At 39.2% G+C, this 23,819-nt stretch overlaps 1 protein-coding gene across 12 annotated transcripts in view; it reads right to left on the bottom strand.

Moving 5' to 3' along the window:
* SHANK2 (SH3 and multiple ankyrin repeat domains 2) overlaps positions 1–23,819 on the bottom strand; it is a 395,084-nt gene that overhangs the window by 215,002 nt on the left and 156,263 nt on the right. For all 12 annotated transcript variants that reach the window (XM_088145802.1, XM_088145800.1, XM_088145797.1 and 9 more), the window contains one exon: positions 13,711–13,824. In XM_088145802.1, coding sequence (XP_088001928.1) covers positions 13,711–13,824 — 114 coding nt within the window. The remainder of the gene's footprint in view (positions 1–13,710; positions 13,825–23,819) is intronic.

The following is a 23,819-nucleotide window of genomic DNA, read 5'->3' as shown; positions in this document are numbered from 1 at the left end:
AAACAGCAGTTGCTAGAGAGCATAAGAGGAAAACGCCATAAAATTGCTTGAAAGCATCTCATGGATATCTGGTACAACACCATGGGAATAGACCACTGGACAAAACAGGACTTTTATATGACCCAGTACTACTTTCTATATTCTTAGACGGGCCAGACTGTATTTCATCAAATGATCTATACCCAGATATCCCAATTTATTAATTTTAATACTATTAGGTTATCACATGGTGTTTTCAATTTGTTCCAACAATACTGGAACTAACTATGAGTACTTTACCTCTAGTACATTTTCCTGGTCTATAATGCCCCTTCTCAAATGATCTTAAAAACAACTGAGGTGCACTTCAGAATGCCACACTAAGTTTTCCTGATGAATCCAAGGGGGATGTCTTCATTGTACCATTACTGTTGGTACTTGACTATGATACAACTTGTTTCTATTACCAAGCAAAAAAGATTTTCAACATTTCAAGGCATAATTAATGCTGCCTCAGTGCATGGGGTAGAATAATTCTAATGAAGATACATATGTTAAGTTTTGATCAGGGCCACAGCTAAATTTTAATAACTTGTCAAAGCATATCTTTAACATCTTAATTAGGGAGCTGAATGTATCCTGAGAGTGTTTCCAGACAGAAGGTTCTCAGCACGATCAATCAAAAGGAATTTTGGCAGCTATACCAAAGGTCCTTCTCTCCTTAACAGATAAATGGAAGAATAAGGATTATGAATACCACTGCCTGTGAAATCAGGGTTACTGCATAATAAAAACCTGCCTTTCCTTATCTTCTGTTATAGGGTGTTTTTACTTATATATTTACTTAATTTGTAGCCCATCATTCTGCCCAGCTAGAACACTTAATGCTAAGAACATAATAAATCAAATAAAATATTTATTTCAATCATAGACCAGCACAAGAAAACATAAAAGCAGTAGGAATTCTGGCCCTTCCAATAATGCTAATAATCAAATCTATGAGATATAAAATATGTCTATTTTTTTGGATAGGACATTTAGATAAGCGATATTTAGATGAGACATCTAAAAGTTAGCATTACTAACACAACGCTAGGACAGTATAACACTGAAATAAACAAACAAACAAACAAATAAGAGCAGCTGGATAGCGTAGTGGTTAGAACACCGCCTTTGATACAGGAGACCAGGGTTCAAAACCTGGCTGGTACCTACCTTATCAGTAGGGGTCCTTGGGTAAAGACCCCCTAACACTTCACCTGCCTACCTCAAATATGAGAGTGACACGAAATAAGAGAGTCATGCCGGCTCGGATGTCGCCCGGATTAACAAGGTCCGCGTCAGATATTGGGGAACCAGGACAATCTGACAATAAGTGGGCTACTGGAACAATCTATACATGGACAAGACAAGAAAACTTGGAATTGATGGAATGCTACCACAACAATAGACCTAATGAGAGGGGATATATGAAACGTATGAGAAAACTATGGATGGACCGAAGACCTACATCCACACTAACTGAGAAACAACTAGTTCCCCAGTGCTTCAGCATAGTGAAGAGGAAGCTGCTCTCACAACTTGAGATAGACCAACTCCACATTACAACTTGGACTCAAGCAGACCTGGAAGAACAACTGGATGTGCAGCCAACACCTGAAGCTGGAATGTCACTGCCACCCTCTCCATTACAGAGCACAGCAGCTGATATGAGACATAAGATCATGGATAAACTAGCTACAGTCAACCCTCGAGACTGATTACCAGGGCTCAGTGGAGAAGTACCATCAGATAGTATGCTAGAAGATGCCAATAGAGCCCTCCAGACAATCCCTACTACCACCACAACTCAAACCAATGAACTGGTATATGCTATAGCCGCTGTAATCCTGGAAATGCTTGGCTACACAATCAAGAGGAACAGCAGTACATATCCTCCCTGGAAAATGAGGTTGTAGGCTAAGATCAAGGCAACTCAAAGAGAAACTAACAGGAGTGCATGAACGCCTAGCAGCAGAGATGAACCCAGCTGCCGGCTAGCAGCAGGCTCCCACCCAGACTGGCTAACACAAGGAAGGACAGTGCTGATCATGAAAGACCCTCACAAGGGAACAGCACCATCCAACTACCGGCCAATAACCTGTCTCCCCACAATATGGAAAGTTCTATCAGGTATCATAGCACCAAGCTACAAGGCCATATGAGCCAGTACATGAGCCCACCTCAGAAGGGCATTGGGAACAACACCAGAGGCTCAAAACACCAATTGCTCATAGATAGGGCAGTCACCCAAGACTCAAGGTCTAGGCCAGCCAATCTGAGCACAGCCTGGATTGACTACAGGAAAGCCTATCACTCAATGCCACACACACAGATTTGTGAATGCCTGGCGCTATACAAAGTTAACAGGACACTAAGGACCTTCTTCAAGAACTCAATGGGACTGTGAAAGACAACACTGGAAGTCAACTCAAGACAGCTCGCACAAGTGGCCATCAAATGCGGCATATACCAAGGTGATGCACTGTCCCCGCTGCTGTTCTGTATAAACTTAAACCCCCTCAGCCAGATAATCACAAGGACTGGATATGGGTACAAGTTCAAGAGTGGAATCACCATCAGCCACCTACTCTACATGGATGGCATCAAGCTGTATGCTAAGAGTGAATGAGACATCGACTCACTGATCCACCTGACATGGATCTACAGTGAGGACATTGGGATGTCATTTGGACTGGAAAAGTGTGGCCAAATGATAATAAAGACAGGGAAGGTAGTTAAGACCGATGGGGTAGAACTACTAGTGGGCCACATAGCAGACATTTTTTTTATTTATACACAGACTTATCCCCACCCATCTCCCTGCAATGGGGGACTCTGCGCAGTTACATACAGACATACAGACCAGCTACAAATACCTTGGCATCCCACAGTCACATGGGAACCACAATGAGGAGGCAAGGAAGACAGCAACATCCAAGTATCACCAAAGGATAAGACAGGTCCTGAAGAGCTAACTCAATGGGAAGAACAAGATCCACATCATCAACACGTACACCCTACTAGTCATCAGATACCCTGCCGGTATAGTGAGCTGGCCAAAGGAAGACATGGAGGCTGCCGATGTGAAGACCTGGAAGCTTCTCACAATGTACGGAGGTTTCCACCCCAAGTCCAACACCCAGATGTTGTATACCAGTCGCAAAGAGGGCAGGCGGGGTCTGATGAGTGCCAAAGCCACTGCCCTGAATGAAACCCAGAGCATCTAGGAGTACATCACTAAGATGGCACCCAAAGATGAGCTGCTGAGAGAATGCCTGAGGCAGCAGCAGACAGGGGAGGAAGTTCAAGTGAAGGAAGTACCACGGCAAGAAAACCCCTGCATGGGATGTACCATCGACAGACAGCTGAGCTGGCTGACATTGGGAAATCCTATCAGTGGCTGGAAAGGGCTGGACTAAAAGACATCATAGTCTCATAAAAGATCATAGCAGCACAAGAACAGGCACTAAGCACCAGATCCATAGAAGCAGGGGTCTACCACACTAGAGAGGATTCAAGGTGCAGATTGTGCAAAGAGGCCTCAGACACAGTCCAACACATAGTGGCAGGGTGTAAGATGCAGGCAAAAACAGCATACATTGAATGGCACAACCAAGTAGTTGGCATTGTGTACAGGAACATCTACACAGTGTATGGGCTAGACTCCCCCAAGTCTAGATGGGAGATTCCACAGAAGGTCGTGGAGAATAACAGGGTTAAGATCCTGTGGGACTTCCAGATCAGATGGACAGGCAGGTACTGGGCAATCAACCAGACATCATGGTAGTAGACAAAGACCAGAAGACCACAGTGGTAATAGATGTAGCAGTGCCAAGTGACAGCAACATCAGGAAAAAGGAGTATAAGAAGCTGGAGAAGTACCAGGGCCTGAAGGAAGAAGTAGGATGTGGAAAGTAAAGGCCAAAGTGGTCCCAGTGGTGGGAGGAGCACTTGGGGCTGTGACTCCTAAGCTGGGAGAGTGGCTCCAACAGATCTCAGAAACAACTTCAGAGCTCTCTGTCCAGAAGAGTGCAGTGCTAGGATCAGCTTTGATACCGTGCAGAACCCTCAAACTCCCAGGCCTCTGGTAGAGGACCCGAGATTGAGGAAGACACATACCACCCATAGAGGTGAGAGGGGAATTTACATGAATTCTAATAAGTGTCAATACTAAAACAATAAAACCTATGAAATAAAAATGCCCTATAGGCTAAAAAAATAGAACAATGTAAGAAAGTAACAAAAACAACAACAATACAAGTATTGAAAAATACAGATGCTCCTCTGATCTACTGGTTCTTGCTAGTGGTCAATTCTTGATGGATTTTCATACTGCCACATTTAATAGGATGACTTCATATGTTACGGACAGATTATAGTCCAAAAGTAATAAATAGACATAGGCTTGATCTATGCAACCCTACAGTCTTCCAAATACAATACTGGGGAAATAAGAGCACTTTGAATGTCTCAATAAAATGAAAACTGAAGAACACAGGCATTCCAAATATAGGATCTTCCTATAGTTTCTCTGCAAAACAGCCAAAGGGAGAGAATTACAGCAAGCCTAAAGCAAAAGCTTTTCTGTGTTTTGGGAATTCTAGTTGTATAAGATATATCACAAGTATACATCATATACATTATTACTATATATTTGCAAGTGTCACTAAAAGGGATATTTGTTACAGTACTTAAATCAGCCTTCCACTCAATATCCAATATTCACTACTCAAGAGCAGAACTAACTTGTTCATGTCCTAATGACAGTAAACAGGAGAAACCCCTAAAGACATTACCATTATCATCAGGGACTGTGTCAGGTCTACCAGGTAGGCCAGGTCAGGAAACATATTCCACAAATTTGACGGGAACCCTACTTTATTAACATAGGCTACAGTGACAGAACCTTGAAAGCCTGACTGCGTTTTCCCTTCCCATCCTCTTATACATCAGGGAATTAGGGTGAAACCAATCTGAGATTCTTTTTTCTGTTGTGTCTGCTTCCCATGCTTGAAGCATGCTTTTGTTTTTGTAACTGTTTCTGCATAGTTTCTCTAAGGTCATTGGTTACTGCTTCCTGACAGATTCAAATCCATCCTCTAAAGTGAGAGGGCCTAGACCCAAAGGGAAATAGAATAACCTCAACCAGTAAATGAATATAGGTACCCATAGTCTAGCTTCCACTTTCACCACACCTGCCTAAAGACACAAGCCAGCATTTGTAATGCAATGGTTCACCTGGAATAGAATTCTAAGAAATTTGGACTGGATAGAGGGAATCAGAGAAAGGGTCCAATTTAGCACTACACCAAATTGCTGCCAGCATATTTGCTTTGAGATAATTTGAGGACAGCAGAAATATATCTAATATATCATCATCATCATATTTATTTCGGTCACTGACCAATAAAAATACATACAATAAAACAGACAACAATATTACCCCTTTCATCAATAACTATTAGCAACCATTTGCAGGCGATGCTTACACATTATATAGCAAAATTTTGCAGCTTTTAAAGAAATAGATTTGTCTTGATTATTTAACAAATAATGCAAGTAAAAATTATCAGAATGCCCGGGGAATTTAAATAAAAGAGGGGTAATCAGCTGAAAGCGAATGTCCCTATAATACTGACAATACAGAAGAGCATGGACTGTGGTTTCAATGGCACCTGTACCACAGGGGCAGTATCGAATATCATAAGGGATTTTCCTGTATTTTCCTTCTAAAACAGCTGTAGGGAGAGCGTTAAATCGAGCTAAGGATAAAGCTCTCCTGAATTTTGGGACTGTAATATGATACAAGTATGAGACTGGTTTATTCACTAGAATTTGGTTATTTGCAATTATTTTATGAGTAAAAACAGCAGTTTCTGTTTGGCCTTCTATATCTAAGATCCTTTGCCTTAGTAGTGACCTGGCTCGGTCAAACTCTAAAGTCAAAATGGCATCGTTGGAAAACCCATAGAGACTCAGTTTCTTTTGGATAGCTGTTTTCCAGGTCGTCTCAAAGTTATCTGCCAGTATTAGATGGGTCAGTCCACTGGGGTTATTGTGTAATTTTAACCAGTGGGTAAAGATATTAATCCATAGATTGGTTTCAAGTGTACTGACTCCTGCTTCCCATCGGAGCACTGCATTTGGAACACAGCTGGGTACCTGGAAGATGTTTCTTAGAAATTTTGTTTGAACTCTTTCCAAGGTAATCATGTTGTTGTATGGTCCTAATTGGGCCCCATATAACAGTTGTGCTCAAGCTTTGGCTGCAAACAACTTAATTGCAACGGGAATAAACTGCGCTCCTCTGGAAAAGTAATAGGTTTGGATGGCTAGGGCAGACCTCTGTGCGTTACAGGTTACATAGTCCAGATGGGCATTATCTAATATATATCCAATATACAACAACAATGAATCCTAGATCCCCTAGCAAAGGTCATAATTTTAGTCTTTTGAGAGTTTATTCCCAAATCCCAATGAAAAATAAGACAAAGTCTTCAGATGGAAAAATAAAATAAAACAACATAAATAAAACACAAGTAAAATACATACAGAGCTATTAGCATCATCCTAAAAGCAAAAAGAAAAGCCCTAACTGAAGAATGCCTAAATGAGGAGAGAGTGGACACCAAAAGGATCCATCTCCAAAATACACTATATATCTAACTGTAATAACAAACAAGTTTACATTGTAACTGTCCCAAAGAGGATTTTCTTTATAATTTAATTTATTAATAAATGGAAATGGGCAGCCCAACTCAAACACTGCAAATCCAGGCAGCATACAATAGACCCAAAAAACAAAACAAGATTAAAAAACTTCAAATAAAATCCAGCCAGATGTTAATAAGTAACCAGAAACTCATATTTATACTTCCCCCTTCAGATGGAAACTCCAATCATCCTGGCCCCAAAGACCAAGGACAAAGCCAAGTTTTACTGCCTTTCTGAAGACCAACAGGGTTGGAGTCAACCATATCTCAATGAAACCTCAATAGAAAGCGATGTGTTCTGGGTTCTATCAAATACAATTGTTTCAGAGAAGGGACCTGAAATATGCCCACCTGAAGATCTGTAGCACTTGCAGGGCTTTATAGGTGATAACCACTGCCTTGAATTCTATATTGTACAATTTTATATACAGTATATACATTCATGCACATACATGAACACAGCCATCTGGGAGGCACACAAAAAATGAAGGTAGCATTCTTTCCCTAGTACCTGGTATTCAAACTATGACTGGACATAACATAGCCACTGACACACCCCTCCTTTATAAAGCTACCTTTTATATATTATGTGGCAGTCAGTTCCATAAGTTAATTACACACTACATGAAGCAGTTTTCCATGCTGTTCGACACAACGATGCTATTAATGTCAATATTTTATAAAAAGGGGGTAAAATTGTCAACTTGTTCCACAGCATTCATTATCCCTCTGACAATGAACTCAGGAGATAAATGTCAATAGGCTTGTAGTCATAGGAAAATAAAATGTATTAGCACTTCTGAAAACCCAAAGGTTGGCAAAAATATAAATACCTTGTCAAAAGAAAAAAAAAAGTACTTTGCCATCCTTTCCAGGTAGCATAAAAGAATTGAGTATACTCCTGAGCCACAGTTCACCTAAAGTCACTTTTTGACTGAGACAGCATGAAAGATGCAATGATAGAATAGAACACTGGATACTTACTCCCAAAGCATGGCTTCCAACAGGGGATGGCAGTGGTTTAGCTATCTTGGGCCTCTTTGATCTCTTAATGGGTTCAATAAGATCACGGTTTTCTTCTGGACTGGCCCATAGGATTAGGAGTGGGGGGCAGGATGTTGCAGTGGCTTTTCTCCTTCCTCTAGTGTCAGTTCCAGTCAGTGTTGGGGGGTGGATAAGTCTATCCCAAAGCCTCTGCTTTGCAGGGTCCCACACAACTCTATCCTCTCCCTTTTCCAATTCGGTATCTATATGAAGCCACTGGGAGAGGTCATCTGACGGTAAGCAATCAAGTGTCATTAGTACACTGATGATATTCAGTCCTACATGCCAAACCTTGCTTGACCAAGTGATGCTATCAGGATTCTTTCTCGGTATCTGTGGGGGTCTGGGCGGGAAGAAACAAGCTTAATTCCAGCAAGACCAGATGGTTATGGGTTTTAGGGGCCCCCAGATCTGAAGACTTCCCCTAATTAGTTTTGGATGGGATTGCACTGCCCCAGATAAAACTTGTGAGCAACTTGGGGGTCCTTCTAGACCCTTGGGTCCTGCTCAAGAGCAGGTGGTGACTGTAGAGGACATAGGAAATGGTCTTAAAGGACAGGATGAAGAACCACTACTAAGGTAATGATCAGACAAGTGCAACTTGAGTCCATTCCAAGAAACTAGTTTGAGTAAATGTCTCAGGACCCTCCCTAATTCACACTAATACGAAGTAAGGGAGGGAAGAAGCACATTTAGAGGTGCAAGATTCTGTCAATGTAGCTATTACAATAAAAGTAATCCTGACCTATATACATGGCATCAGTTTCTTAATGTGATCTTCTTTATAGGGTCGATACCGGCTGTGGTGTTGAGCTTTGTACAAAGCCATCTTGTGCAACAATCCCTGGACCAGGAGACTCTGCTAATGGTAACTCATGCTTGGTCACCTCCCAATTACTACAACGTGGTAGGGGTGCCCTTGAAGACCACTTGGAAACTGCAGCTGGTCTAGAATGTGGCAGTGAGGTAGTTATGAATGCACCTTGATACACCTATAATATCACTGCTGTGCAAGCTGTACTTGCCCCCTGTAGTTTCCAAGTGCAATTCAACATGATGGTTTTTACCTATAAAGCCCTTCATAGCTCAGGGCTGGGTTACCTGTGAGACTGCCCGTCTCCAAGTATTTCTGCTCATCCTGTGAGACCTGAAAGAGTAGACATGCTCTGGGTCGTCTTGATTACATAATATCTTCTTGATGGGACCTAGGAAGAATGCCTTCTCTGTTACTGTGCCTGCCCTGTGGAACAGCATACTCCTCAAGATTGAGATGGACCTGATGGCCTTCTTCAACAACTTGACTTTTTCCCCAGGTATTGAGCCAAGATGTTTAGTGAGCCTGTTTTCAGGGGGTTGTGGATGTGCATGTGATCTTGTTGCGATTTTAAAAAATATTTTTATTAATAGAAGAGAATATGTGTAGCTCAGGGTTGAACTGTGGAGTCAGTCCAGGATAACTGTGTTTCTAAAACTTGCAGTGTTACATGAATCAGAGGCAGCAATTCTAATCACACGGTAAAACTTAATTTGCTATTTATAACCAAAATGAGAAATTTAATGTTATAAGAAAGGTTCTTAATTATATCAGAAGTTAGTCTTCCTCAAGTTGAGCTTGATTGCTGGTGACATGTCCATGCCACTCTCTTGGCAACAATACAGAAGTGGTTTGCCATTCCCTTCTTCTTGCCATTCCATTCTCCCTCCAATCAAATTTATAGCTCTGATATTTCCTAACAGTCTCCCATCTAAATACTAACTAGATCTGAACTTGCTTAGCTTTTTTTTTAGATTACCAAAGGCCATCTATTACTTCCATCAGTTATGACACTTAAGATATAGTAGTTGGCTAAAACTGCAAATAGATAACATTTGCACTGTTGCATAAGTAGTTTATGTAGCATTTAAATTCATCTACAACATGTGGTCACAAAACTACTTCTTTCCCAAAGCAAAAGTAAATATGCAACTGAATTGTTTTACAAAAATTCATCTCTTAATGACGCTGAAAGTTGCCGGCCAGAAATGGTCGACGCTTCAGCAGTTCGAGTCCAGCCTTTGCGTTAACAGGGTGAGCTCCTGTTTCCTCCCCAGTTCCTGTCAACCCAACAGTTCAAAAACTCACGTGAGTAGATAAATGGGTACTCTCACTCCGGTGGGAGGAAAAATGCTGGCGGCGCTTTGCAAAAAGAGTCAGAAGCAGTTGCCGGTAAGTGCGAAAACGCGCTCGCCCGAAAAGGGCGCAAAGCAACGGAAACTCCGCCTCCTGCGCTCGCCAGCTGGGCTCTGCTCTAGGAAGGAGGCTCTGGCAAACCACTTCCGAAACACCTTGCCTTGAAAACTGCAAGGACTCGTCCAAGCAGTCACTGCAGAGTCGGTAACAACTGAGCGCAGATTAAAAAAAAAATTCTTATAGAATGAAAGGCAGTATTTTTCATTGAATCAAAATACTGTACTAATTTTTTCCTCTGAAACAAACTCGTTTAGCCTTGGAGACAATATGCTTTGTGCCCTACCAGGAGGGTTGCAAAAGATAATGACTACTGTCAACATGACACGGCTGAAGTAGGCAATAACATTTCTTACAGTGTAGGATGTTTAATTCACTTGCAATATGGAGAAAGTTTGGGTAGAACTGCAGTTTAGATTGCGGGACTATCATGACTTGTGGCCAAACAGGCTGGTATAGTCCTTACCATTAGCAGAAAATGCTACTTGTGGCATGAATAAGCCTCTTAGCCTAGACTACAAATTCTCTATCTTACCAAAAAAGTGTTATGGAGAAGCCTCTGTTGACCAAAGTGACCCATTTGATGATGACTATAACATATGGAAGATTGTGATTTGAATGTAAGAGGAGTAAACTGTAAACAGCATGAATCAACTAATGAAAGGAAAAAATATGGGCCTGTGGAACTAATAGAAAGAGGAAGAATGTAAGTGATCTGAATGAAGATGGTCAGATTTTGTGAGGTGGCATTCATGAATACATGTAGGGAAGTAAAAATACAGATATAATTAAGAATGAAAGGGCTAAAACCCATAACTTCAAGGGTTGTTGTTTTTTTTAGGTTCAATCAGTGGATGGTATCAAAGGGGAAAAAAAGGAATGCAGTGCATGGAGTCACAGAAGGATTGTGCGTGCCAGTTGAAGGAGGCATTTCACATAGTAGATGACATTGGGCAGGGCTGGAATTTCAGCTAAGAGAATTACTGATCACAGCCCTTAGAGTATTAGTTGTTAAAATTTTAAGGATATCAGCACAGAATAGACCCATTCTGGGTACACACTAAGGGTGTGCTGTGGGAACAGCAAGATTTAGGGCAAAAGGATTTCTTGCCAGCTCTGGGATAGGAGGAGAGCAAAACAAGGCAGCTGTGTGGATGTGGCCTTGGAATCGGAGAGACTATATTCAACTTGGTTTCCCTGAATATCAAAAAATCCAGAATTATGTGATCACTTTCTCCAGTGTTGCTACTACAATGACTAAATCTTCACTTTTAATTAGTATATAGTCAAAGTAAGATGATCCTCTTGTGTCTTCCTTCATTTTCTGAAGCAAAAAGCTATCACCAATGTTAGACACTTTCTGGAAGGATCACATTTGACAAAGTTTGTCTTCTAACAGATATAATATTATACAATATTATATTTGTATTACATTTGTATGTTATACAAATTGTATTGTATTGTATTGTATTATATTATATATTATAATATGTTGTACAAATGTATTATATTTTGTTGTACGCCACCCAAAGTCACCTTGTGTGAGATGGGCGGCCATATAAATTTGATAAAATAAATAAATAAATAAATAAATATTGTATAGCTTTCTTTTCATATGTTTATCTAATTGTACACCTACCAGAGTTCTTTTCCTATTTGGCTCTGTAAAAGGATGGACAGAACCACCACCTGAAAATTATCGCTGGACTACACCCACTTCTTACAAAAGCTGGCTAAATATGTTCAGATATTTCCCACATACAGGTAGTCCTCAAGTTATGACCATTCATTCAGTGACTGTTCAAAGTTATGACAGTGCTGACTGATGGGACTTACAACCAGTCCTCAAAGTTCTGGCCATTCCAGTGCCCCCATGGTCATAGAACAAAATTCAGGTGCCTAGCAACCAGCTTGCACTTATGAAAAGTTGCAGCATCCCGTGGTCACACAATCACTATTTGTGACCTTCTCTGCCACCTTCCCCCAAGCAAAGTCAATGGGAAGCCAGTGAGGAAGGTCACAAGTCACTGCGGTAAGTCTCCCCGCATCCTCATTCCCTGGCCTTTGTGAGCTCGTGCTTCACTAAGCATCCCCTCCCCCGACTTGTGCGTGGCCTGCACTGGATATCTCAGGGGCTCCCCCACCCCCCCATGGCATCCCCACGCTCCTTACCTGGGACTGCCTCCACTTCCCACTTAACAACCCACGTGTCAACAACTGGGACTCCCTGGATTGCTGCTGTTAAGTGATGGGGGTCACATGATATCACACTTTATGACCACAAGGCTTAGCGATGGCAATCCTGGTCCCAACTGCAGTTGTAACTCAAGGACTACCTGTATTGTGATACACTTTCTGTGCATATAACAGCTGATGTGCTTGTAGGTGTAAATATAAATTTGGAAGAAAGAATGGTTGTCTTCTTCACTTTGAGGAGTACTAAAATTGTGTTGACTTCAGGTAAGCTTCTTCTTCTACCAAATTTCTAAAACAATGGCAGGAATGTTAATGGTGCTATGCCATAAGAAGCTAGGCTTGTAATCAGACACTGCAACAAATTAGTTCTTGGAGATTAATCCAACATCCACATATCCACAAAACTATGTGGATGTTTTTATATATTGAAGAATTCATAGTATAAATTCTCACAATGTATGCATGATTTTGACACTTCTTAGCTGACATATATTTACTAGCCTTAGGTGATATTTCATCACTAATAATTCACTGTCCTTAATTTATTTTCTAGATTTCTTTAATTCAAATTAATACAATTTGAAAACATTGAGACAGCCATTTTCTTTCAACACAAAAAACAACTGTTTGAGAACATTAAATCATGAGCTATTTCTGATTTGTACCTGTGTTCATAATTTTATCTTATTTATAAATAGTTAAATCTCAATTTGCTAAAACCCAACTATCAAAAAATATGAAATAACCATTTAACTGAAATATTATTTAATTTAAAATATCAATGGAAGAATATTTGTCAATTTCATTAACAAATGCTAAATACTAGAACTCATGACATTTTTTCACTTTGAAGATGGAAAACTTTTTCTTGTTTATTCTAACAAATGCTTATAAATAAGATCAGTAATCACTTAAAAAAACTCTTGATAAAATCACATCAGTCCCTAACATTTCATACTTTCAAGATGATAAAAGTTTCCAACCAAACATAAGCAGGAGTACATAAATTAAATTTGGTTTCAATCTCATCTTAACTAAGTGAATATAATGAAAGTGAAGCATGTTAATGTGTGATTAATCTTGCCTGATTAAAATGAAGTGGAACTAAAATAGGCATTAAATGCATAAGGTAGGCCTTGACAGATTGTTGCCTTCCATATATTTTGGCCAATGAATTTTGGAAATTGTCCAAAACATCTGGAGGTCACCTCCATCATAGACTTAAACACATATTCAATGGAAAATGAATACTTAAAAAAAAATCCCATTGTTATTTCTGTTTTAAATGAAGAATCAAATTGTCCATGCATTTAACTCTTTTACTGCTTTCACATACATTTAGAGAAGAAATACCTGCATAGTAATATAAAGCTATAGTTTTAAAAAAATAAAATCTACAGTTCGTCTTTTTTTAGAGTAATTTCTAGTTCAGCCAAACCCTCATCAATTGTACTTTCCCATGAAAAACTACATTTGTAAGAAATTTATTCTTGAATTGCACCATCTCACCTGGTTTGTTTTCATTTGGCTTACATTGCACTTCCTCAACACATTCTGCAGGAAACCATCCAACATGTCCTCGAGTACTGCCTTCCCAGAAGCCACCCTCTCCGATGTTCAAAACTAGATATAAAATAGGAAAATGCCATTTAGTTTTTGTTGTTTAATGTACAACTTTAAATAATAACCCCCAAACTTAAGTACAGGTAGGTCACGATTAATGTGAGTTCAAAGAGTGCAATATTTGATTGTATGCAAATTAAATCGTGTTTAATACGAGCTAAAATTCAGTTAACGCTAGGCTAGCGCACGCATAGTTGAGGCTAGTGGATGCACAATTGCCGTTGGGGTTTTAGACACTAATCATCATGTGTGCAAGACGGAGAAAAAGAAAGTTCCATTTGAGGAAAGCTCAAAAAAGAAGAGGCTCATTTTGAAGAACTGTAACAGAATAAGGAGGTAGCAGGTACACTCTGGATATGAGTTTATCTAGGTTCACTTGATTTATTTATTTTAAATATTTATGAGATCTATCTAGAAGATTGCATGGCAGGTTATAATCCATTAGAAAGCAATAAAAAACATTAAAACCACATAAAAATAACTGAAGGGTGGTCTAGATAACCATCTTGCAACCACATCCTGTAACAAAGATGTTTTTGTCTGTGACAGCTTACCTTTAGGAATGATATTTAGAATTTTTTCGTTTTTATTTTGCTTTCTATAACCACTTTTCGCTAAAAATAAATTTAACTTATAAACATATTCTTTTAAGCTTTCATTGTTATATTTAATTAATAAACATAAACATTTATGTTTAAAAATCTTCACTGCCTATTTCCATCAAGCTGGAAGCAATTACCCTATTTTCCATAGAAATATCACTTTGAATAGTGCAAATTTCAAATAATGCAACCATTTCATAGGATTCATTATCAGCACTAATCGAGACCTACCTGTAGTAATTTTAGCAATAAACTAAGGACACAACCAAGAATTAATTTATATAAATGATTTTATGTCCAAGTTGGAATAAAAATGCAATATAATGTAAGCAGTTATACACATAATATTTAGACCGTACTAACAGAACATGTCTTGACAAAGGACTAAAACAGAGAATTAATTAATAACATATTTAAAAGTAGAATAAATAACCTAATATAAAAGGTGCCTTACATTCTAAGCATTTTTCACACAATTAGCAGAAGTTCCTTCAGTGAATCTTAAAATGAGTTATCAGAAATTCCAGAAAATGAGTCTTTGAAAATTCAGTGAGACTTGAGAGATAACTGCTCCAAAGTAAGTGTTATATGAAGTTAAAATGCTAAGTCTTTCATAAACTGGGTTGAAAACTATACAGTTTAATTTTACCCAAAGGAAAGGCACTTATGCCAGTGACTAACAACTTTAGTTGAAAAACCATGCTCATACAACCTACAATCAGTATACATTTTTGAATTCCATAAAAATCCTTCACTGCTGAAGAAAAATGACAATGGTAGCATATATTCTTCTTAAAAGACTAAAAGTACACAGAGGCATTACATTTTAAACATGGACATTGTAAAAGTGAAAGCTACTAAGGATTCTTTTTAAAGTCAAAGGAAACTTGAAGTTCATTAAACAGTTAATGACTGTTCTCCTGCATTAGAACGCTGCTGCAAAACTTGATCTCTTGTCTTCTTCCTGACAAAGTACACCAAGACATCCCTTGGAACATTTTTTATTCTCGCAAATCTTATATTTATTCTATATACTATCAACTTCTACCTCCGTATGAGCCTCATCCCAATCCAAAAAAATTCCTAAAGCTTTAATATCCTTTTCTCTAATATCTTCACCAGAATCCTCTGGAATTGCTCTAAATCTCAAATAAAAATCCTTCTCTCTCAGTTCCAGCAGAGCCAAATTATCTAATTCTCTTTTCAGTTCTCTGTCTATAACTTCTTTCTTACTCTCCAGAATTTCCACTTTATTATTAACTTGTTTTACATCTCCAGATACGTGTTTTACCAGTGATTTAGTTAATTTAGTATCAAGTGATTCAGCTAACTTATTGTGCAATTCCTCAAACATTTTTTGAAGTAAATCTGGTGTAATTCCTCTCTCTGCAGGTTGCTTTAGTGATCTCCTCCTCCCATCTGCTGTTTTTGCTGCTTTTCTGGTGGTTGTCATTGTAATATTGTAAGCCAAAAATGAAAGTATCTCAATTGCCAGGGAAAGTAAAAGGCTAGCTTTCTCTTTTTTATTTTCTTTTTTTTCTTCCTGTCCCTTAATACTTTCATCTCAAAAGGCACTCTGTAGTTACAATCAGCATCACAGTCTGGCTCATATTACTTTTATCTTTTGTTTTGTAAAATCCACCAATTGTCCGCACTCTTTAATAGTAAACAAAAAACATTCCCACAAAGGCCTGGTTTGTTTGTCTATTTTAATTCCAATTTGTTCAAAAGCACTTTCACCAAAAAAACCCCAACCACCTTTCAAAATAACTATCCCTTTCATCCGCTTTAAACTTTCTTACATCCACTCCTTGTTGAACTTTTTGCCAAAAGTTTTTAAATCTTTGAAACCCACCATCCCTTTTCTCCTTTTTAATCCAGAAAGAATGTTGATTCATCAAGTGGAATTCTCTTATCCTGCCACTCAGAAAATCTCTCTTTAGCTGTAAATTAATTAGATCCAAAAGTGTTTAAGAAAGCGAGACTTGTATGAACCTTATGTCCATATAGGCTGCATTACGGCTGTGAGCTTGATTGAAATCCCTCGACTCCCAACTGCTCAACTCACAAGCTGACCACAAAAACCGCAGTTCCTGCAGTCTACTCATGAGGAGCAGCTGCCCAGAGGGCAAGTGGGTGATCTCACAATCTCTCCTTTATCTGGAAAGATTCCTCCAGCCAGAATTCACTGCCTGGCCACCAAACTCCTCCACAATATTGTCCCCACTCCTTCAGGGATGTGTAGTCCACCATATATCCTTACTCAGAAGCCCTATCCTGCTTTTCCAAAATCCAATTTTCGCTTCCATACAGTGTCAACAGAAAAAAATTTGCCTGCACAATTCTGTACTTTGTAGGCATAGACACATCATGGCATCTGAATATCTTTCAAGATCTTCATTGCCACTGTACCAAATGCTAGTCTGCAGCATCTTTCTTGACTGCTAGTTCATTAATTGTTGCTAATTGATCCTAAAAGACAAAAGTTATCCACCACTTCAATATCTTTACTGTCAATTTTAAAGCTGGTCATAAGTTTAATAATCAAAGTCTCTAATCCTATTGAACTGTTTTCTCATTCCTTGAACTGCTCATGTTTATCTGAAGGTTTAAAACCTGGGCAGTCAAATTATGGGAGAAAAGAGGAAACACTCAAGAATATTTTATAAAGGGCATTTAAGAAACAGGCCAATAGCTCACTATGAATCACATTTATCTCACAAAATATATTTAAAGTTGTAGATTAAGCACAGGTTGGTTGGTTTTTTGCATTGATAATGTTAATTTAACATGGCAACATAATAGAAAAAAAGATGTTGCAATGTCTGAAACAGACATTGTCTGAGACCCCACTTTGATCACTGGCATTGCTTTGGTGGCAAAAAACCCACACCAAATATAAAATTTATTTTTATCAGCTGTGGTTTTGTGTCATGAGTGTTAGACAGAAATGATGTCATCGGGCATGACTAACACCTCAAAGTAAAGAGATATATTTAGCTAGATTACATAATAGTTTATTAATATATTAGTTTATATGTATTTTTAAACCTTTACCTGAATTTGACCCAGTTTCAGCTTTCTTGGAATAATGTCTACCCTCCAAATCATCTGATGCATGATTTAGTCTCATTTAGTCTTGTATCTTCCAAATTACAATCCAACATGATGAATGGATATTAATCAGCACAGTGCCGCTCTGACCTGGCCCATTAATTTCCAATACGGTATAATGTTGGGAATATGATACATCGGGAGATGAAAAACTGTGAGACAAGAAACTAGGATGACTACCTCACTGGCACAGTATATGAACACAAAAGGAAAAAATGCTACATATTCCAAATCTTGGTACCACAGTATACTCACATCTGTCATCTATTCCTTTTTGCATGTTCTACAACTTTTTAAAAAAGAACGCTTAAACTGTTACTTTTTTGTGGTTCATTATGAGTGCTGGTTTTGGGATATTGGTGTGGGTAGAACAGCAGAGGATAATTGGAATTGAGCCCAGGAGTTCATGGCCTCCATGGCAACCATCTGCTTCTTCCAGGTAATTTCTGGCCCGGCGCATTCAGGCAGCCAGCTACATGCTGGACCTTACTTTTGCCTGGGAATAACTGTGTTCTGACTTGGATATGGAAGGTATTACATTTAGCCCTTTGTTCTAGTCAGATCAGTTCCTGGCTCAAACAATATTGACTACTGCCAACAGGAACTTATGGGAGTTTACGATTGAACTGGCAGATGGTTCCATTGAGCACTCAGACAAGCTCTAGCAACAGGAGATAATTTGGGCTTTTGATATGATTGCTCTTAAAAAGTCTCCTTCTGTTGGCTGATGCCAGGTGGTTCCTTGGTTTATATCTCTGGTAGATACTATGGTAGAATTTATGCCTGGAATGAGTGGAGTAAGACAAAAAGTGAACCTGACTGAGCATGGATATAAGTCTAAGTTCAAACATGCACCATGCCAATAAGAACAATGAGGTTTTAGCACATATCATTCAGAAAAGGGCAATGGCAGTGATCTGAGGGAGTCTGTGGTCTGTCCTCTTCTTAAAAGTCCCTCCTTGGGTCTGTCTATATGTGACAATTATCACCCAGTCTCCAACTTTTCCTTTCTGATGGTTGAAGACTGCCCTGGATTATCTGGATCCCCCTTCAGCCAGGGTTCAATCTGGATATTTTCATGACCAAACAGGTGTAGTGTATCCCTCTTGATCCTATTAGCCTTCTTGAAAGCCTTTAATACCATTGATAAGTTTCTGGATTTTCTATGAAGTTTGGAATTGGAGGCACTTTTCTACAGTGCTTCCTCTCCTTCCCTAGTTATAATGGTATGTGGGAATGACCTTGGGGGACAGGTGGAAGAGCTAACCTTAAGAGGCAGCTTAGCCCACAGCAGGAACGTGGGTGTGGCAAAGTCTCAGAAGGGATCCTCCCTAGTTTCTTGGGCTGTAAAGGCAATTAGGGGGGAAAATGTATTTTCAGACTTGCAAGATTCTGTCTTACAATAAAGAAGAAATTTTTCATCTGGGCATGCTTTTTGTCTGTACTACCTTGCAAGGCTGACATTAGTGGGCATTAGCTGTCAGTAGTTATGGGGAAGGAAAGACTGACTAGATGGTGTGGAGTGTTGCAATATTAGGTCTTTTCCTTGCTGCTTTTTAACACCTACCAGAATCTGCTGGGGAGGTTATTCATCAATTTGGAGTGCAATATCATCAGTATGCTTATGATACCAGCTGTTCATCTATTCTGGGCTGTGCTAGAGAGCCTATTGAAATCTTGTTGCTAGATCTAGAGTCTGTTAGGGCTTGGGAGAGATGAAACAGGATACATTTGAACCCTAAGCAAGATGGAGCATTTATTTGTTCGGCTCTCTTGAGAGGGTGAGGGAGCAGGTTTATGACTTGGATGTTCTCCTGGACTCGTATCTACCACTGGATGGGCATGTGAATGTGGCCAGGACAGCCTTCTACCACTAGTGCATTAGTTAAGGCCATACCTGGAGCAGTACAATGTAACTCATGCCCTCATCACTATTGACTGGAGTACTGCAACACACTCAACATTGGGCTGCTTCTGAAGACAATTTTAAAAATGCAATTGGTGTAACTGGTAGTCATCAATGGCACTTTTCATATGGAACAGCCTTGCTTAGAAATTAGGTGGATCCCTCTTTGATTGCCTTTTGGTAGCTGTTGAAAATGGAGCTCTTCCAAAGAGGATTTGGAGAATAAGCTGACAATATATGGATTTTTTATATATACTGTTCCATTTTTACTTTCAATTTAATTATTTTGCCAATCACAGACATTTTAATTGTTATAATGTATGCTGTTTCTTACTGCTGGTTAACTGCTAGAAGTCTCTGTGGATTATAACAGTATAGGAATTTAATAAACAAATTTAAAATTTAAAATAAAAAATCTTAAACAGTGCATCGTTCATGGAAAATCTCCTAATCCTGACACTTTGCAGGCTTTTTGCCTGAAGACTCATGTGTTATATATAAATTGCTAAAATAGATACAAACACATAAACAAATACATCTATAAGTATATAAATAATGTGCATTTCTCCTCCCTTCCATACTTTGAATGGCTCCTCTTCTATAACAGTCATTGCTAATATAATTTTGAAATATCATGGTTTCTTAGGTAGAGGCACAGTATGCCACACATAATTTTTGTCACTATTTTCCACAAAAAAATATTGAACAAATTTCACCCAATTATGACAAGCTGAAAAACACTGCAGAGGTTTTTGTTGATTTGCAATGACATCAGGACAATCTGTTCAAATCAAACTATGGTGAAGTGGTCTGTTTTCTGAATTACTAAACTAGGTTCCCCACTGAACTCTATGGCAAATGCATAATCCAAACTCCCATTATTCTGGAGTGTGCTGATACTTGGAGAGAGCTAAAGATACTCTCTCCTGTCCTAGATAATATCTTATCCTATCTAAGACAGGAAATAGATTTTGTGTATATGCTACAAACACTTAAGGAACAAAAAAGAAAATATGTTTGCATGGAATGAAAGAAGGTAATGGAAAACCAATTCTGCATTGTTGCCAAGAAAACTACACGGAAATGTCAGTGAAGATACCAGAATTCAAACCTGACTTTAAGAAGACTATTTTTAGTCTGTTACTATACACAGCCAGGAATAAATAATCAGACAGATTACGACACAAGGCCACACAACAGGGCAAGTGCTGGCAAGGGTAGGAGAGACAAAGGGCAGCATTTGCACAACTGTTACTCAACATGCAAGGGAAACAAATTCCACACATAATACAAGAGCTGTATAACAACTGTATTTGAAGAAGCTCCAGATCACTGGTTACAATCATCTCCTAGAAATCTGGACTGTATTAATCAGTGAAAAGAGAGCCCTGCAGACAGTCACACAAAGGGAGAGGGGCATCATCACATGAAGAGATCTAACAGGACTACATCTTAGGGCTGTGCAAAGCACTCAAAAGAGATGCTTTACAAAGTGTCTTTGCAGTGTAAGATCAGTCCCATCCTTTGGAAGGCTGTTTGAAAGACTGTCCCTGCCTGTCTGCATTCCCTGGTGATCCCAGTGGAAGTTCAGCCTTGGGATATGCAGACAAGCAGGGACAGACTTCAGAACAGCACCACAAGCCTTCCAAAGAAAACACAAGTATTGTACCTAATTTCCAGGATCATGCCACTTGGGAAGAGAATGGCAAGTACAGACACTCAGAGATCGCTGGCCATCAGTTCTGCTGACCAAATTATTTCTCCTGCAAGGAGGAATAAAGCAGATATAGCCATCTGACTAACAGAGTTAGTCAGCAGATATCACAGCAATCCCTGACTAAAGACATGCTTCAAGGTATTGTCCTCATACTTTGAAAAATCTTTTTCAAACCATTTTCTCTCTCTCAACAGAGGAATCTTTAAACCAATCACTTAAGGAACAACTAAATGAAAATCTATCAGGTGGAGAGAAACTCTCAACTTGGACCCTTTAGAATGGAAAGGAAATTGCCTATAGAAGAGAATCCACTTAAAATTGCACACATACAGTACACCTAATGAGCTCCAATTAACAGAAATCCCTTAAAATTGAAAGAGGCATTATTATAATCTTGTACTTCTCTTTCCTAAAACAAACATGCACCTCCTTTATGGAAATAAAAGCAGTCCTACAGTTATGGAAATAAAAGCAATCCTACAGTTAAAGGAAGAACCAGCAGTACTTGATTAGTGCACTCTTCTTTCAGTACAATTTTAAAATAACTTGCAGTGATAGCAGCACATTTGATAATTGATGTAGCTGTTCTATCATAACAGTAAATACAGAAAATCCGATATACATATTCCATTGTCCACAGCACATGTATTTGTTGGCATGTACATTTAATTTTCTTTCCCTATACAGTGGGGCAAAAAAGTATTTAGTCAGCCACCAATTGTGCAAGTTCTCCCACTTAAAAAGATGAGAGAGGCCTGTAATTTTCATCATAGGTATACCTCAACTATGAGAGACAAAATGGGGGAAAAAATCCAGAAAATCACATTGTCTGATTTTTAAAGAATTTATTAAATTAATAAATTAAATTTATTTGCAAATGGGGGAAAATAAGTATTTGGTCAATATCAAAAGTTCATCTCAATACTTTGTTATATATCCTTTGTTGGCAATGACAGAGGTCAAATGTTTTCTGTAAGTCTTCACAAGGTTTTCACACACTGTTGCTGGTATTTTGGCCCATTCCTCCATGCCGATCTCCTCTAGAGCAGGGATGTTTTGGGGCTGTCGCTGGGCAACATGGACTTTCAACTCCCTCCAAAGCTTTTCCATGGGGTTGAGATCTGGAGACTGGCTAGGCCACTCCAGGACCTTGAAATGCTTCTTACGAAGCCACTCCTTCGTTGCCCAGGCAGTGTGTTTGGGATCATTGTCATGCTGAAAGACCCAGCCACGTTTCATCTTCAATGCCCTTGCTGATGGAAGGAGGTGTTCACTCAAATCTCACGATACATGGCCCCATTCATTCTTTCCTTTACACGGATCAGTCGTCCTGGTCCCTTTGCAGAAAAACAGCCCCAAAGCATGATGTTTCCACCCCCATGCTTCACAGAAGGTATGGTGTTCTTTGGATGCAACTCAGCATTCTCTCTCCTCCAAACACAACGAGTTGAGTTTAGACCAAAACATTCTACTTTGGTTTCATCTGACCATATGACATTCTCCCAATCCTCTTCTGGATCATCCAAATGCTCTCTAGCAAACTTCAGACAGGCCCGGACATGTACTGGCTTAAGCAGGGGGACACGTCTGGCACTGCAGGATTTGAGTCCCTGGCGGCGTAGTGTGTTACTGATGGTAGCCTTTGTTACTTTGGTCCCAGCTCTCTGCAGGTCATTCACTAGGTCCCCCCATGTGGTTCTGGGATTTTTGCTCACGTTCGTGTGATCATTTTGACCCCACGGGGTGAGATCTTACATGGAGCCCCAGATCGAGGGAGATTATCAGTGGTCTTGTATGTCTTCCATTTTCTAATTATTGCTCCCACAGTTGATTTCTTCACACCAAGCTGCTTGCCTATTGCACATTCAGTCTTCCCAGCCTGGTGCAGGTCTACAATTTTGTTCCTGGTGTCCTTCGACAGCTCTTTGGTCTTGGCCATAGTGGAGTTTGGAGTGTGACTGTTTGAGGTTGTGGACAGGTGTCTTTTATACTGATAACAAGGTCAAACAGGTGCCATTACTACAGGTAACGAGTGGAGGACAGAGGAGCCTCTTAAAGAAGTAGTTACAGGTCTGTGAGAGCCAGACATCTTGCTTGTTTGTAGGTGACCAAATACTTATTTTCCACCATGATTTGCAAATAAATTCTTTAAAAATCAGATAATGTGATTTTCTGGATTTTTTTTCTCATTTTGTCTCTCATAGTTGAGGTATACCTATGATGAAAATCACAGGCCTCTCTCATCTTTTTAAGTGGGAGAACTTGCACAATTGGTGGCTGACTAAATACTTTTTTGCCCCACTGTAACAAAATAATTGTTGTGACAAAATTATTTTGGTGTGATAAATTGTTTTCCTAGCCTTGGGAACAGAGAAGAAATGAGGAACCTCTTCAGGGGGGACTTTTAGAAAAGACTGTTCACTTTTGATAAAGAGAGAAGCATGATAAAGGAGCTCAAAATAATCCCACCTTGATTTTGTTTAGTATAAAATGAGGCTGAGAAAAATTCTGACAGGTTTCAAGATTTTGTTATTCTACCTTACTATACTAAAAAGCATTTCTAGAATCCCTGCGATGCCTATTTCTTACCTTGCCTACATCAAAGAGCTGACATTTGGTTTAAAAGACTGATTTTTAGATGAGGTATGATAATATT

The sequence above is a fragment of the Python bivittatus genome, unplaced genomic scaffold, assembly GCF_059951505.1.
Source record: "Python bivittatus isolate LINGU-HERP-01145 unplaced genomic scaffold, Pbiv_v1 ctg000480_np1212, whole genome shotgun sequence".
Classification (NCBI taxonomy): domain Eukaryota; kingdom Metazoa; phylum Chordata; class Lepidosauria; order Squamata; family Pythonidae; genus Python; species Python bivittatus.
The sequence above is the reverse complement of the archived record's forward strand: the minus strand, read 5'-3'. Positions and strand labels throughout refer to the sequence as shown.